This window comes from Rhinolophus sinicus, linkage group LG03 (genome assembly GCF_036562045.2).
Source record: "Rhinolophus sinicus isolate RSC01 linkage group LG03, ASM3656204v1, whole genome shotgun sequence".
NCBI lineage: Eukaryota > Metazoa > Chordata > Mammalia > Chiroptera > Rhinolophidae > Rhinolophus > Rhinolophus sinicus.
In genome coordinates, this window is record NC_133753.1 from 195,619,303 (window position 1) to 195,633,862 (window position 14,560).

Below are 14,560 nucleotides of genomic sequence, written 5' to 3' on the forward strand. Positions count from 1 at the left end.
CAGTGAAATTTCTCAAGAGTGAAATTCTCACCTTTGCACTACATGCTCTAAGGAAAAGCAAGCATAGCCTCCGGAGCAGATATACCAGCGGGAGGCTGACCCTCTGCAGAGCACCCCACCTGCAAAGCACCCACCTGAGACGTTGGGGAGGAAATGTGTGTGTTGGGGGGAGGTTATAAACTAGGTTGGACGCTTGAATCCTGAGGCAGACATAAAGTCCCACCTTCACGGAGATTATGGGGACAGAAGATGGGGAGACGCAGATGGGGGGAATGGGAGAGGGAGGGGAAGAGAGTGGGGGATACGGGGAAAGGGAGAGAGGGAGAGAGAGATAGGAAATGGTGGACAGCTGGAAAGGGAAGAGTAGCCGGGGAGAGGAGAAGGGGACGAAGGGCAGAGGATAGAGGGGTAGGGCGGAGGGACCACAGGGGAGGGGTAGGGTGAGAAGAGAAAGAGAAGAGGAAGAGGAGGGTATAGCGGGGCGATGAGGGGAGTAAGGACGGGGAAAGCAGGACAGAGCGAATTCTGGAGACAAGGAGAGAGGGAGCAAGCGAGAGACCAGCGCAGACAGGGCGGGGGACCGGGAGAGACGAGATGGAAAAGTAGGCAAGAAAGATAATGCTTTGGGAAAAGAAGCGGGGCGCCGGAAACGTCTCCGGGTTGGAGGCTGGTTTGCAAAGAGCCCCGCGCGCACGGGCAGCCCGGGTCAGGAGGGAGAGAGTCGGGGGAACGCGCGCCCCAGCCCCTCCCCGCTTACCTGGCCCTTGACCAGGCTGGCGGCGAACTGGCGCATGACGGCCTCCACGGTGTAGGCGCTGGACCAGCCGCGCGGCGTGAGCAGCTCCATGCAGATGGCGCCGCCGTCCAGCACGTAGCCGTTCTCCAGGCGCGGGCTGAGCACCCGCATGAAGGGCGGCGAGAAGGGGAAGTTGTCGGGGAAGGTGAGGTTGAGCAGGATGAACTCGGTGTTGGTCTCCTTCATGTCCTGCCACAGCACCGAATCCTTGTCCACCTGGTGCAGCTTCACGTTCCAGTCGAAGAGGCTGTCGTCCACCAGCTCCACGGAGATGAAGCGGTCACTGAGGCGCGCGATGTCCTGCAGCTCCTTCATGAGCCGCCGGCTGCGCACCTGCGCGCAGTGCTGCTGGCGCGCCGCGGGCACCAGGCTGCCGCCCGCCGCCCCCGCCGGGCCGGGCCCCGCCCTGGCGCCCGCCGCCCGCTCCCGGGGACCCCCGGAGCCCGCTGCCCCCGCCGCCCCGGCTGCCGGCTGCGGCAGCTTGTCGCGCGGGGCCAGCTCCGGCGCGCGCTTGCCCTTGCGCGGCCCGGGGCTGGCGTCGCCCGCGCCCCCGGGGGGCTGCTGTTGCTGCTGCTTGTGGCCGCCGCTCTTGGCGCCGCCCTTGCCGCGCAGCGACGCGCTTTGCTGGCCGCCGCCGCCGCGGTGGTTGTGATGGTGCTTGGGGTCCTCGGTGTCCCGGTTGTGCAGGCGGATCAGCCCGATTTTGCGGAGCAGCGTGGCCATTTTAGGCTTGGCGCCGGCGTGGGGCTCCCCTCGGCTCCTGCCCCCGGAGCCCGAAAGCCTGGGCGCGGGGGGCGCGGGGCGGCGGCGATAGGCGAACACTCAGCGGGGCTCGGTGCGGGCCACCGCCGGCGCCGGCGGCCGTGGCGCAGCGGAGCCGGCAGCAAGAGCGCCCCCCCGCCGCTGTCGCCGCTGTCATATGACGGGGCCCGCCCCGGCTCCCGCTCCAGCCGCCGGGGAGCGGAGGCGTGGAGGAGACGCGGCGTGGCTGGCCGTCCCCGAGCCGCTCTCTGGGCGCAGCCCCCGGAGCCCGGTGTCCACAGTCCTTTGTGCGCGGCCGCAGCCCGGCTGGCCTGGAGTCCAAGCGCCGCGCCGGGGCGCGCAGAGTCGCCCGCAGCGCCCCGGAGGCAGCGAGGTGGCCGCGGGCTCCCGCCGTGAGCGCCCGCCGGGCCGTGCCGCGCTGGCGGCTACCGCGGGGCCCCGGCCGCTGCCACTCGCGTCGCCGCCGCCGCTGCGGCTGCTGACATTGCAGAGGCGGCTGCTCTGTCTGAGCTGAGCGCGGCGCGGAGGGGGCGGCCCTGCCAGCCGGAGGGGGACGCGGGGCGGAGCCGCGGGCGTGCCTTCGCCGAGCCGCCCCGCCCGCCCGCCCGCCCGCCCGCCGCCCGCCGCCCGGCTCCCGCGGCGCCACGCGCACGGCCGCTGGGGGGAGACAGCGGCGCGCGCCGGGCCGGCGGGGTGCCGCGCTGCGGGGTCTCCACGCGCGAGGCCGTCCAGCTGGCAGAAGCCGGCGCGAGGGTGGGGACCAGGGGAGATGGGTCGCGCTAGAGCGAGCGCTAATGGGGGTCTCACAGACTCCGGTCCTTTTGCCTGGGATACGGGCTCGCCACCCCCAACCCCACCCCCCTGTCCCGAAGCCCAAGCCTCCGACCTCACTTAACCCTGGTAGAACAATCTGGAGGGGAAGAGGAAGTGGGAAGCGTGGAAAGCAACCTGGTTATTGATTCCCTGGGACCAGATGGAGCCTGACGTCCCACACAGCAATCCTGGGCCGGCGTGGGGCAGGACCAGGGGACCAGGGGCGGCGACGCTTTCATAAAGGCTGATGGAAGGATCAGGGCCGGCGGAAGACGATGCGGGGAACTTGCCCACCGCAAACCTCCTAAAGTCCCTTCAGTCACGACTTTAAAGGGTTAACGTTACGCGAATTTATCCTGCTGCCCCGGCCGATTCCCCTCCGGTCCGCCACGCAGGAGGGTCCCTGCATTCTGAACAGGGATCCCCCGAGGAGGGGACCACGGAACACTGGCTTTCTGCTGGTTTCCAAAAGACTGCGGGGAAACGTCCAACGTTGGCGCCCGCGGGTGCTCAGGGCGCGGGGCAGGCGCCTCTGCGGCCCCCGGAGTCCTCTGTACCCACAGCTGACCCCGGGACTGCCCGCGGAAGGGGAGTAGAGCCTCCTTGAACCTGGACGCTTTCATCCCTCCCCTCCCTTTTTGCCTTTAACGCTTGAAACTTATTTTTATCTGTGGAAATTTCGAGCAAAAAAAATGTTGAGCCTCAGAAGCTGGAACGTCCTGGGAACCAGAAAAGCTTCAATGTTTGCAGAAAGCGCGCTGCCACGCAGTTTAGTGAGTCTGGCCAACCCTGGGCAGCGGTGAGAGGCGGAGATGACCACTGACGTATAGGGAAAATTACCCCGTAAACCTAAATGGCTAAGGACTCTAAGCTTCACCGCTGTTCCTGGTTTGGCTTTCAACTTGGGGAACCTCTAAGTTTGTCAGTGGAGCATGTGCATTCTGATGCCAGCATGATTATTTTAGTATTAAATTTATTGGGGTGACCATGATTTTTTAAAAGAATGTCTATATCATTTTCACTTTTTCCAGATTATGAAACACTTCGATTGTGAACAATACCTCTTCAGGCCGCTGCCGACACGAGTATGGGTCTGGGGTTCGCTTTTCTGGGGCTGTCTTCCAGGAGAGCCAGGTGTCAGCATAATCCTCACATGCCCTGCAGGTGAGCAGGCACGCACCCTGCACCCTGTAGTGCTGTCCCCCCCCACCAGGTGCAGTTCTGGGGGGCGGGGAGGGGCTGTGTTCAAGTGGGTGGGACTGGGCAGGGCAGTGGCCCAGGCAAGACCAGTGGCTGATGACAGAATCTTAGCTGCAAGCTACTGAAGGTCTGTTTGTCCCGGTCTCATGGGCTTCTTTGGTGACTCTGCTCCATCTTGCTCTGTTTTTTAAAGATGGGTTGAGAAGGAAGATGACAATGTTTGTCTGTTAAGTACTGTGAGTTCATTTCACCTGTGGGAAGAGGGATATGAAAAGGCTGAAAGGTGACATTGGTAGGATTCGCAGGCAGAAACCCTCTCAGGTTTTATCCAACCCTTTTTTTGGTGAAGAAACTGAGTTTTGAAGATGCTCAGCAGCTGGCCCAGCTCAGTCATGTGCTCCGACCTGGTCCCTGTGCCTCCATGGCCTGAGCTGGTGGTTGACCATCTGCTCCAGATGGCACACTGAACTGCCAGGTCTGTGACCTGGGCCTCTCAGCCCCAATTCCCAAGGTCCTGGAGGTGACAAAGCCTCTACCATGTGATTGTCATCACCACAGAATCAGTTGACCTTGGGCGGGGCTCAGGATGTTGTCTCATGTGGTTTGGGAATGGTTTAAAATCCCAGGGAACTGTCTGCAAGCCCTTTATTTTTGAATGGAATCATTACTAGAGTGATCGTATAATTTATTGTCTGAATGCAGATTTTTTTTTTTTCCTTGAGAGTGAAAGGATTACAGTTAATACTGAGGCTGGGACAAGAGGCCAAAGCAAGACCGGCCGGCACATGAGATGGTGGTCACCTTCCTTGTTACGTACCTGGCACACAGCGTCAATGATCAACTCCTTACAGGTCTAAGGCCAAATGTTAATTAAAAATTGGAAACAACCTAAAGTTACAACCAGGGGGAAGTGTTAGGTGAATTATACCTAATCTACCCGAGTGTATATTATGCAGCAATAACATTATATAGCAAGATGAAAATATGATCAGCATAATAATTTTAAGTGACAAGACAGAGTGCAAAATTCTATCCACTATGTAAAACCGTGGGTAGGAAAAAAGACAAGGAGAAAGAAAAATAAATGGTAACAATTACCATGTTAGCACAGATAAGTGTTCTCAGCTTACTCCCTCCTCAGTTCCCCGGTCCATGGACCCAAACATTTGCTTATGTGACAGGATGGTAGGGGCCAGTGTGGCTGGCAAACGTCCTCCTTCTCATATCCCAGAAGATTCTAGAAAGTCCCACTTCGATGAATGGATACCTACCCAGACAAGCATGTGTAGAGATGACATTTTGTTGCCATAGTTATTCACTTCTATTTGATTTTAAAATATTCTGAAAAGGAATATATTGCAATTATAATGAAAAAATATTAGCAAACTTTAAAAATTAGCTTATTGAAGATTAAGTTTACAACATTGGGAGCGTTGAATTGAGAGCATTTAGTTAAATAAAATAATCTCTAAGGACACTGTGGGTCTCTATCTCCTCCTCTGTTCACAAGTAGTGATGGGGAAGGGCGGGGAATGGCTAGGGAACGTCTGGGGAGAGAGAGCGAGACAGAGAGCGAGACAGAGACAGAGAGAGAGAACTTGGGCCAATCCACCATGAAAGGAAGGAAGGGAGGAGGAAACACTGGTTACCACAAGTGTCCCTTACTGGGAAATTGCATTGTGCCTGCCAATGACTCCCCATGAGCATCCAAGTGAGTGGTTCCAGGGGTCAGCTGTCTCCAGGGGCAGTTTTTATGAAGAGATGCAGAACTGGGGTTTGCCCATTTATTCTTTGCCTCAGAGGACTGTGCCCGTTTTCCCAGTTGGTCCTATTTCTGCCAACCTCATAGAGTTGTCAAGGCGTCAGCCAGACCACCTCAAAATACCTGCCCCCAATTCATACATATTGTTTATCATCTGGGACAAAGGTTTAAGATCACTGTCAAAATTAAAAACAAAAACAAAACGACATTTCCTGTTAGAAGACTTCACTGCAAGGCAGCAGAATGTGGATCTCTGACCTCATTGGGTCACATGACCTATTAAGTCATTCATTTATCAGTCATCAAGTTGGCACTTAGATGGCACTCTGCCTTATCTCAAATGCCCTCCCAAGCAATATGTGTGTGTGTCACATATAAGATATATAATATATAGTAGCTTTCCTATGTATTACATCTTCCTCTATATTATATAACATCAAGGAATGTTCCATACTTACCTCAGCATTTACTTAAGACACACATGGACACACACGTGTTTTGTTGTTTAATTAAAAACTCAACCTTTCATTTTATAGCACAGACATCCGAAGCCACAGCAGTGACGCTCTTGCCCAAAGTCATACAAAAGGTGGTGGGAGAGGGAGCCTGGTACCCACTCGTGGTGCCTGTTCGAGGCTCTCCTCACAGTGCCACATTCCACAGGCCTTCATGGAGGCGAAGAGCAGGGGGGCAGGAAGAGAGGAAGGGAAGGAAGGCCAGAAAAGGGAAGAAGGGCGTTGCACGAGGTGAGCAGTGCCGATCTGAAATAGATGGTGAAGGACGTCTATCCTGCTTTTTGTCCACTAGCACTTTAGCAGCCCTTCCTGTGTCTGGAAAATTTCCCTCCTGTGGCAGACGGGCTTTCCCAAAGCTGGCCATGCCTGGATATGGGTCCCATCCTACGCGTCCTTCTTCCTCTTGTCACTCTTCCTAGGAAAACGTGGGCTCTGTGCTCCCTCCTCCTGAGTCTGGGCGGATGGGGCTGTGAGCGCTCTGATCAGTGGAGTAGGAACATGCAGTGAAGCCATGTCACTTCTGAGGCTGGGTCATAAAAAAGTGCAGGCTCTGACTGCTTTCTTTCAGGATGCTTGCCTGGGGGACCCAGCCATGTTGTGTGGAAGCCCAAGCTGTGTAGAGAGGCCAGGTAAAGGGTGTCCAACCTTCAGTCAAGTGAAGGTCTTTGCAGATCCCACCAGACATGTGAGTGAACTTGTCCTCACATGATTCTGGCCCCAGCTTTTGAGGCTTCCGGCTGAGGCCCCAGACATTGGGAAGCAAAAACAGGCTATCCCCAGTATGTCCTGACTGAGTTCCCTACCCAAAGAAACTGTGAGAGATAAGAAAGAACATTGTTCGTTTAGGCCGTCATGTTTGGGGACAATTTGTTATGCAACAATAGATAACCAATACAGCCCCTATGATTCTTCTGTCTACCCACCACTCCCTAACTCACTTGAAGCCAGAGACGTGCTTTCCCTGACTTCCTTACAGCCATGCACAGGCTTTGTCTCAGCCAATCCGCTGCACCAGAGCAGAACTTCTGGTTAGAAGATGGAGGCCCACAGAGGGTTAGTCCTTGTTAGGGGACCTGGTGATTCAGATTTCAGAGGCAGCAGCCACTCCTCCCGGGGTTTGAAGCTCAGAGCGGACAGTTCCATCTCCATGCTTGTACCCTGGCCGGAACAGTAGGGTCTCCATGGAGGGGGTTCAGTGGTATAATTTGAATGTCATTCAGGCGATGTAGCCTCCAAATCAAATTTCTGACCATCCTGGAGATTCTTTAAATGACACTTATACATTCTTTGTAGTAGATGAACTCTACTGTTTGTAAGCAAGACTCTGACTTGTAGAATGTCTATCCAATGTACACTGCCCCTGCTGGAAATGGTGCCCACACAGAGCACAGCTCTGTGGCATCCTTCATCACGTACTACCCGCCACTCCCTGACCCATCCTCCGTCACCCACTACCCGCCACTCTCTAACTTAGTTCTCAAAGCCTTCACTTTAGTGACCACCTCAGTTTGCTGTTTTCCATACAAACCTCACTCAGGATGGCAAGGGGGTTTTATCACCTTGGCAACTTGGATCATTTAGTAGAAGCTGCCAGCGGTGCTGTGTTCAGAAGGGTAAGTGTTGGGCTTAGAGGGAAACATGGTCCTTGATTAAGGAAGTCTGCCATCAGCACTGGGTGGGCACCCTTCCAGGTACCAGGGTGTCTTTGACTGAACTTCAAGGATTCTGGAAGAAAATGGCTGGTTAAACTAATTCATGTGAAATTTTAAGTAATGTATCATTCCCTGCATTGTTTCTATTTTAAAATAATATATCTTGTATTAGTTAAAACACTTTAAAAATAACCCAGATGCTCAACGACGTAAGAAGTGCATTGCTCTTGTATGTAATAGAACAAGGCAGTTACCACATAGCTTCAGGGGCAGTTTCAGTGGCTGCCTTTTGCTGATTCTGGAAATGCCTGTAATTCAATGCCTTGGACGTTACCTACACCACCTTTAGTCATATCCCGTTCCATCCCAGCTCCAAAGGCGTCTGAGAGACGTACACTCTTGCTGGAAAGCAGGTGCCAGCTTCAACTCACTAGAAAGAAATGGAGATATGGACGCTGGGAGTCGGTTAGAAGTTTTTACTACGTGTAGTTTCCTACGTGAATTTTTAACAGCTCAAGTGAGGGGAGTAAAACTATAAAATGAAGGGTTTTAGATCATGCATGTGTGTGATCTTCATTAGACATTTTCTCAAGTCTGCACCTGAGCAATTCTCACTCTGCCCTTCAGTTTGGGACCCAGGGTCTTCCAGTATAATTAACACTATCTTGCAATTCCTTAGGAGTATCAACTCTCTCCTTTTGGGTCAGACAGGGCATTTGTCCTCTTGGGTGAGCTGGGCTCTGGTTTTGTGCCAATGAGGAGTGAGAGGTGAATGTTGAGGACGGCAGGGCTCCCCTAGAAAGGCACCTCCCCTGGGCAAGGTAGTGTGGGGTCTCAGGCAAAGGCAGGCTGGTGTTCCCACTCAGGTGAGGAGAAGCTACTGCCGGCCAGCAGGGATGCTCAAGGGGTTTTAGGGTACGTTTCTCAAAGCTTTCCGAGTCAACCTGGTGGACTCATTTCAATTGTCAGGTGCTGCTTCTTGACAGCTAAGGCTCTAACTCGCCAGAGGGTTGGCACAGCTGTGAATGAATTCACTGTATTTATAATTCTATAACCTCAGGAACCAAACATTGAGGACTGATTTCAGGTGTACCGGCCCTGCAGCTCTAAGAGTTACGATAGTCTTTAGGGTCATCATGGAAAGTCCTGCCTGCTCCGACTCTTCTGGAGCTGAGAGTTCCAAGCCCTGAGCTTGCCATTTTTCTTCTGCCATCAGAAGCAGCCCATCCAATGCCTTCCTGCTGTCATCCCGGTTCCCACCGTAAGGTCAAGGGCAACAGGTACTTACTCCCCAAAGCTTTTCTCTAGGTCTGTCCTTCATCTCAGGGAACCACGGGGGGTGCCAGTCACAGAATTGTGATGCTGCTGATGCTTTTTACTGATGACCAGTTTTCCATGGCTTTGAGGCCATCACTGTACTTCACGGTCAGAGCTGTTAGGTGGTCATTCCAATCTTCAAACTCGTTCCTAATCCTCAGCCTTGTATTAGCCAATCAGGAACACAGAAATTCGCTAAGTATGTCGATAGAAGAGATTTAATCCAGACAATTGGTTACAAAGGTACTGAAATAGTCGGGAAACAAAAGAAGAAACAAGGGTGGCGAAGAAGTCAAAAGAAAGAGGGTGATGGCGCTAAGATTTGAGCTGTTTACATCCCAGAGCTGGAACACAGGGGCCGCCCCTGAAGCTGCTATCAGTGCTGGAATGGCTACAGAGGCACTGTTCCCAGGGTTGCCATCCTCAGTCCACAGCTGCTTTACTTCTGCTGTCACCGCAGTGACTGCCAGGAGCTAGCATGACTTCATAGATCCTTTGTTAATTTATGGCCTCCAAAGTCAGGTGGCCCAATCCCACCTCAGGTCAGCATGTGGACGGCCTGGAAAACTGTGTGAACCCCCATGACAGTCTCTGAGGGGCGGAACTTAGATTTATGGGCAGAGAAGAAAGGACTTGCGATGGCTTTTATAATTACGGAATACAGATTGTCTCTGGCAGCTGAAGGAATGCTGGAGCGATCAAATGAGTCATGCATTCTTTTCTGAAGAAGAAACTGCTTGGTCCTAAAGAGATTTCCAGAGATAATAATCTCATTTTCCCTGTCCGTTTCATCCTTGCTTGAGGCAAAGACAGTTATTTTCTGGTTGCGTGGAAGTGTGAAATAACAGCTGGTTTTGTGTGTCAAAGTGGCGTCTCTATTCAATGATACTTTCAATATCAGGTCTTAATATAGGTCCAAATATAGTTTTCTGAAAAAGGAAAGTCAATTCTGCTTCCTGGCACAGCTGAGGGGTAGTGAGTGAAATATTATAATTAGTTGAAACCAAGAACCTGTATTATATTTATCTTATGCATTTTCAAAGCATCGGAATATAATGAAATCTTTTGAACCCTTTTGCTATTTATCTTACCAGCAGTATAAGACAGTAAATGTCATTGCTCTCCTGCCAACTTTAAAAAATATAATTAAAATGAACTTTGCAAATTTGGTACTCAAAAATAGTATCTTATTTTCAATAGAGGATTCATTTACATGCAGTGAAGTGCACAGGACTTACTTGCACAACTCACTGGGTTTTGAAAAATGTATGCACCTGTGTAACTTACACCCCAATCACGACATAGAATATTTCCATTATTCCAGAAAATTCCCCTGTATTCCTTCCAGTCAAGCCCACCCCAGCCCATTCACCAGATGCACCCTTTGTTCTGATTTCTATTACCATAAATTAGTCTTGCTTGTTTTTGAACTTCATGTAAATTGAATTATACAGCATGTACTCTTTTATATCTGACTTCTATCAATCAAAATATAATCAATATATGACCCCATGGTGAGGTTTGCCATGTCGTGTGTGCATCAGTAATTTGTTTTTATTGATCAGTAGTAGTCATTGTACAAATATACCACATTCTGTTTATCCATCTTCCTGTTGAAGGACATTTGTGTTGCTTCCAGTTTTGAATATTGTGTACATAGCCTCTCTGCACACTCACGTACGAGTATTTTTGGACACATGTTTTCACTTCTTTTGGGTTATGACAAGGAGTGGAATGGCTGCATAAAACACATCTGTTTAACTTCACAAGAAACTTCCAAACTATTTTCCAAATTATGCCATTTACACCCCCATTGGCATAACTGCCAGGAAACAAGAAAAAGGATCACCAGTGGACATGACATTGGAGGAGTCCCTGGAAGAGCAGATAGGAGCGGGAAGTAGCTTGTCAGAGGAAGTAGCCCCACAGCGTGGACGCCCTGCCGTGGAGCTGGGAGCTGTTTCAGAGTGAGGGAGGCAAAGGCCAGGACAGGGATGCCAGGTAGTCACCAAGGCACTCCTGGCTGCCAGCAACAGGCAACATTGGAAGATGCACCCAAACTTAGGAGAAAGCATGGGTGCAGCAAGAGGCCCTGGGATGAATGGGAAGGTGCCCCCCACAACCCATGACCAGCTCCAGTTCTCTCCTCATGGAAATGTGCACCTCATCCTCCATCATGGGAGACCAGAAATTCAGAATCAGCCTCTCCCAGGGGAGCGAACCAGGATTCCTGAGCACTCACTATACATAGAGAATAAAACGTCATCTAGGCAGCAAATATTTGAGGAAAAGCCACCCTAACTAAAGAACTAACATCGGAAGAAACAAAGCTAGAAGAACAACAAAAGAGATTTTAATATATTCAGTGAGTAGCTTCAAGAGCAATGAGAGATACCGTTGAGTCTGCTCTCTGTCAGTGGGTGGCATTTCTGAACGCATTCTTACTGAATGACTGAACATGTGAGCAAATGAATTAATCCAGGAATGAGTGTTGCAACAGAAAAGCCCGTGTCGTGATCAAAGCAGTCCCCACCGGTAATGCTGCCTCTCCAGAAATGATCTGCGCAGCTTTCCTTGTGTAGAAAGCAGGCACTGCAGGCAAGGAGGGGCGGCCGTCTCACATGAGTCCTCATTTTGTTGTTGGTATTGTTGTAGTGATATATGGCCTCTGCGGTCCTACATCTTTGCTTTTTAAGCCGTGTGGTGGGGGGTGACTCTCACTGCCTCTCAACTCCAGGAGGCTGCCCCAGAGAAATCCCACATTTCCTGGAGAGATGTGACCGCGCCAACAGTATGTGGAAGAGACACCACCAGGATTGCCCCACACCGGAATAAGTCATGACTGCTGTTTGGCAGCGAAGACTATTCCACAGCATCACTGAGCTCAGGTGTTTTTCCAGAATTCTTGACACAGGGTTTAGGGGAGGGTTTATCCCTACTGCGTGACAAGAGTCCCTTCAACCAACAAATCAGATAGCAGAGGGCCCAGGCATAAGAATTCTTTCAAATACCCAGAAAGGGCTGCGGGGTGGAAAACAAAGCACTGAATTCTTGCTTAATTTAAGGTAAGTGCTCACTAGGGAAACCAGATGGGAAAAGCCAGTGTCACACACGATGGTGGTTTTGATGGCATGCAGTGGCTGTAGTTAAGGTGTACGGCTGTGACTGTCCAGTTGTGATTTTAGAATGCCATAGTCGCCCTAAGCGCAAGAGTGTTTAACTGCATGAAAGCCAGATATCTGGGGGATGAGGCTTGTGGTTCGAGACAGCCACTATTTATCTCAGGAGCTAGTGATATTTTTGGATCACTGCTGCTGACTCTGAGTTGCCTCTTTGCTTCTAATCCCATGTTTGGGTTTCATTTTCTCCTTCATCTTGTGAAAAATGTACATTTTAATTGTAAACATTGTACAAGACATTTATGTGTTCTGGACACATGGGATATGTGGGTGGGCTGTAACAGACCCATGCACAAAAATGAGAAAAATCTGTAGTAATTCTTTAGAAGTAAATGGAGCCTTTTGGAAAATGTCTAAAATGTCCCATTTTTGTGTTTGGAAAGGCGGTATGTTTTAGGGCACCTTGACATGGTAGTGGCCCTTTCCTCTTTGCCTCAGACTCGCATGTGTCTATTGAAACCATTTAATGAGCCAACAAGAGAAACTAGATTGGCCTGTTTGTTCTGCAGCATGGGCAAGCGGAGAGAGTGAAGCTGTGACACTTGCTGGTTGAACTCACCTTCCAACTCTTCCAGAGCTTTTTGTCTTAGCATAAATGGCTCAGGGGGCAGCATTAACCCTTTCTGCCCAGTAGGTAGGTGACTGGTGAGTGAACATCTGTCACCCTGGAAGGATTAAAAGTTCACGTAAAACACTTACCCTTCCTATGTGCTAGGCTCTGATATTTTCTTATTTGCCCTAGTCTAGTCTAGTCTATTATTTCCTTTCTCAGAAAATAGGCTTTCACCTGCAGTATTAAAATTCTGCCCTACATCATCTTTTACTAGTAGGAAAACGTAATCCCCTCTCCCTCCCACACACCACAAAACATATGTCTCTGTGAAACATTTTATAGGCAGGAAAGCATTATCCTGGGCTATGGCTGGAATACTCGACATAAAGCCATCTTTTGAAAGGGAGTGGTCCTCTAAGACGTTGGGAGGAATCCTCAAATGTTGGCGACGCCCCCTTTCTCTCCGCCCCTCGCCCTGGGAGTGGCCAAACCCTCACCCCAAACTGCCCGGTGTGTGTGAGCAGAGAACCCCTGAACGTATCAACGTGCTCTGTGCTGTCACATGTAGCTGGGGAGAAAAGCCTTGGAAGACCTTCCTCTGAATCTGTCTCAGTGCAATCTCATCTTTTCTGAGAAAGCCTTCCATTTTTTAGGGCTGCTTTTTCATCTAGGCCACAACATTTTCTCTTGAAAAGAGATTTTCTTCAGAGTTAGCCTCTGCAGAATGAAACAAAATTAGGCAATAGAACATGATAGCTATTACTTCCTCAAAACAGATAACTTAAAACACATAAGCCACGCATTGTGCACAAATATTTTTTTAAAAAGCAATTACCATCTGCCTGATAATAGGAGAGTAACTCTGTTGGAATTGGGCTCTATTGTGTGGTTTTATAATTAGGGTACCTCCGAACAGAATAATATCCCCATCAGAATTCATGAAGAACATCTTCTAATATGTTTCTTTTATTTTCAAACTCATTTTACAAACAGTGTTTTGGCTGTCAGAGAGAGGAATGTAGAATGTTGTCCTGCAAAGCAGAGCATTTTGGGATACTTATATTTTTTGAGCGGTGGAGGAACCACTCAAGTTGGCTGTGGAGCCTTTTTGACCGACATCAGTCATTTTACTCACATCAAATATGTACGTTGAACTATGTGCCTGGTCTCAGCCGGGGCCGCTTCTGGGCTGAGCAGCAGGTGGGATGCGGCCCTCATTTCCACTCTGTGGCCCCCACGGGCCCCTCCCTTCTGCACAGCTCCTGCAGGCACTCGTTCAGCCTGTCCCCCACCCTGCCCACTTGTGTTCTCTGTACTTGAAAATGAGCCCAAGAGGCGCAGTGCTGCCTGAGATGTCCTTGCTTACCTTCTTCAGTTACCTGTGGCCCCCAGGGATGCCAGTTACTTGGATTATTCAACCTTGTAGAGGTGAGCATGGGTGGAGGGTGAGGGGGATGCTATACCTCTCTTCTCCCCAAGACACACATCTACAGTTTCCCCTTTTCTGGGTTGGATTATGCCCCCCACCAGCCCCTAAAAATTCATATTGAAGTCCTAACCCCCGGGACCTCAGAATGTGACTGTATTTGGAGATAGGGCACTTACAGAGGTGACTGAGGTAAAATGAGGTTGTATGGATGGGCCCTAATGCAGTATGATTGGTGTCCTTACAAGAAGAGGTGACCGGGACAGAGACAGGCAGGGAGAAGACACAGGGAGAAGCTCGCCAAGGATAAGCCAAGGAGAGAGATCTCAGGAGAAACCAGCCCTGTTGACACCTGGACCTCAGACTTGGCCTGCAGAACTGGGAGGAAATGGCACTTTGTTATGGCAGCTAGTACACCAATACACCCCCTGAAGGAGTTTGTTGACCGAATGCGTCTACATCTGTGCGATACACGGGGAGATGCTGTTGAGCATGGATTCCTCACCTAGTCTACACAGCTGTGGCTTCTGTTTCCAACCTTCTTCTCCAGCTAGTTTGGGAAGCACTGTGTCACCAAGGCTCACT

General features: G+C 50.8%; 1 protein-coding gene and 1 long non-coding RNA gene across 2 annotated transcripts in view; one reads left to right on the top strand and one right to left on the bottom strand.

Annotated features, from left to right (window-relative positions):
* The window catches only part of UBE2QL1 (ubiquitin conjugating enzyme E2 QL1), a 37,599-nt gene extending 35,563 nt beyond the window's left edge, over positions 1 to 2,036 (bottom strand). Inside the window, exon 1 of the mRNA XM_019743382.2 lies at positions 758 to 2,036. Coding sequence (XP_019598941.2) covers positions 758 to 1,519 — 762 coding nt within the window. The 5' untranslated portion in view covers positions 1,520 to 2,036. The remainder of the gene's footprint in view (positions 1 to 757) is intronic.
* A 680-nt stretch (positions 2,037 to 2,716) lies between these two features.
* Positions 2,717 to 5,042, top strand: LOC141570736 (uncharacterized). Its single transcript, XR_012495194.1, has 3 exons — positions 2,717 to 3,144; positions 3,403 to 3,535; positions 4,294 to 5,042. It is a non-coding gene; the product is annotated as an uncharacterized LOC141570736 (long non-coding RNA).
* Positions 5,043 to 14,560: the final 9,518 nt, after the last annotated feature.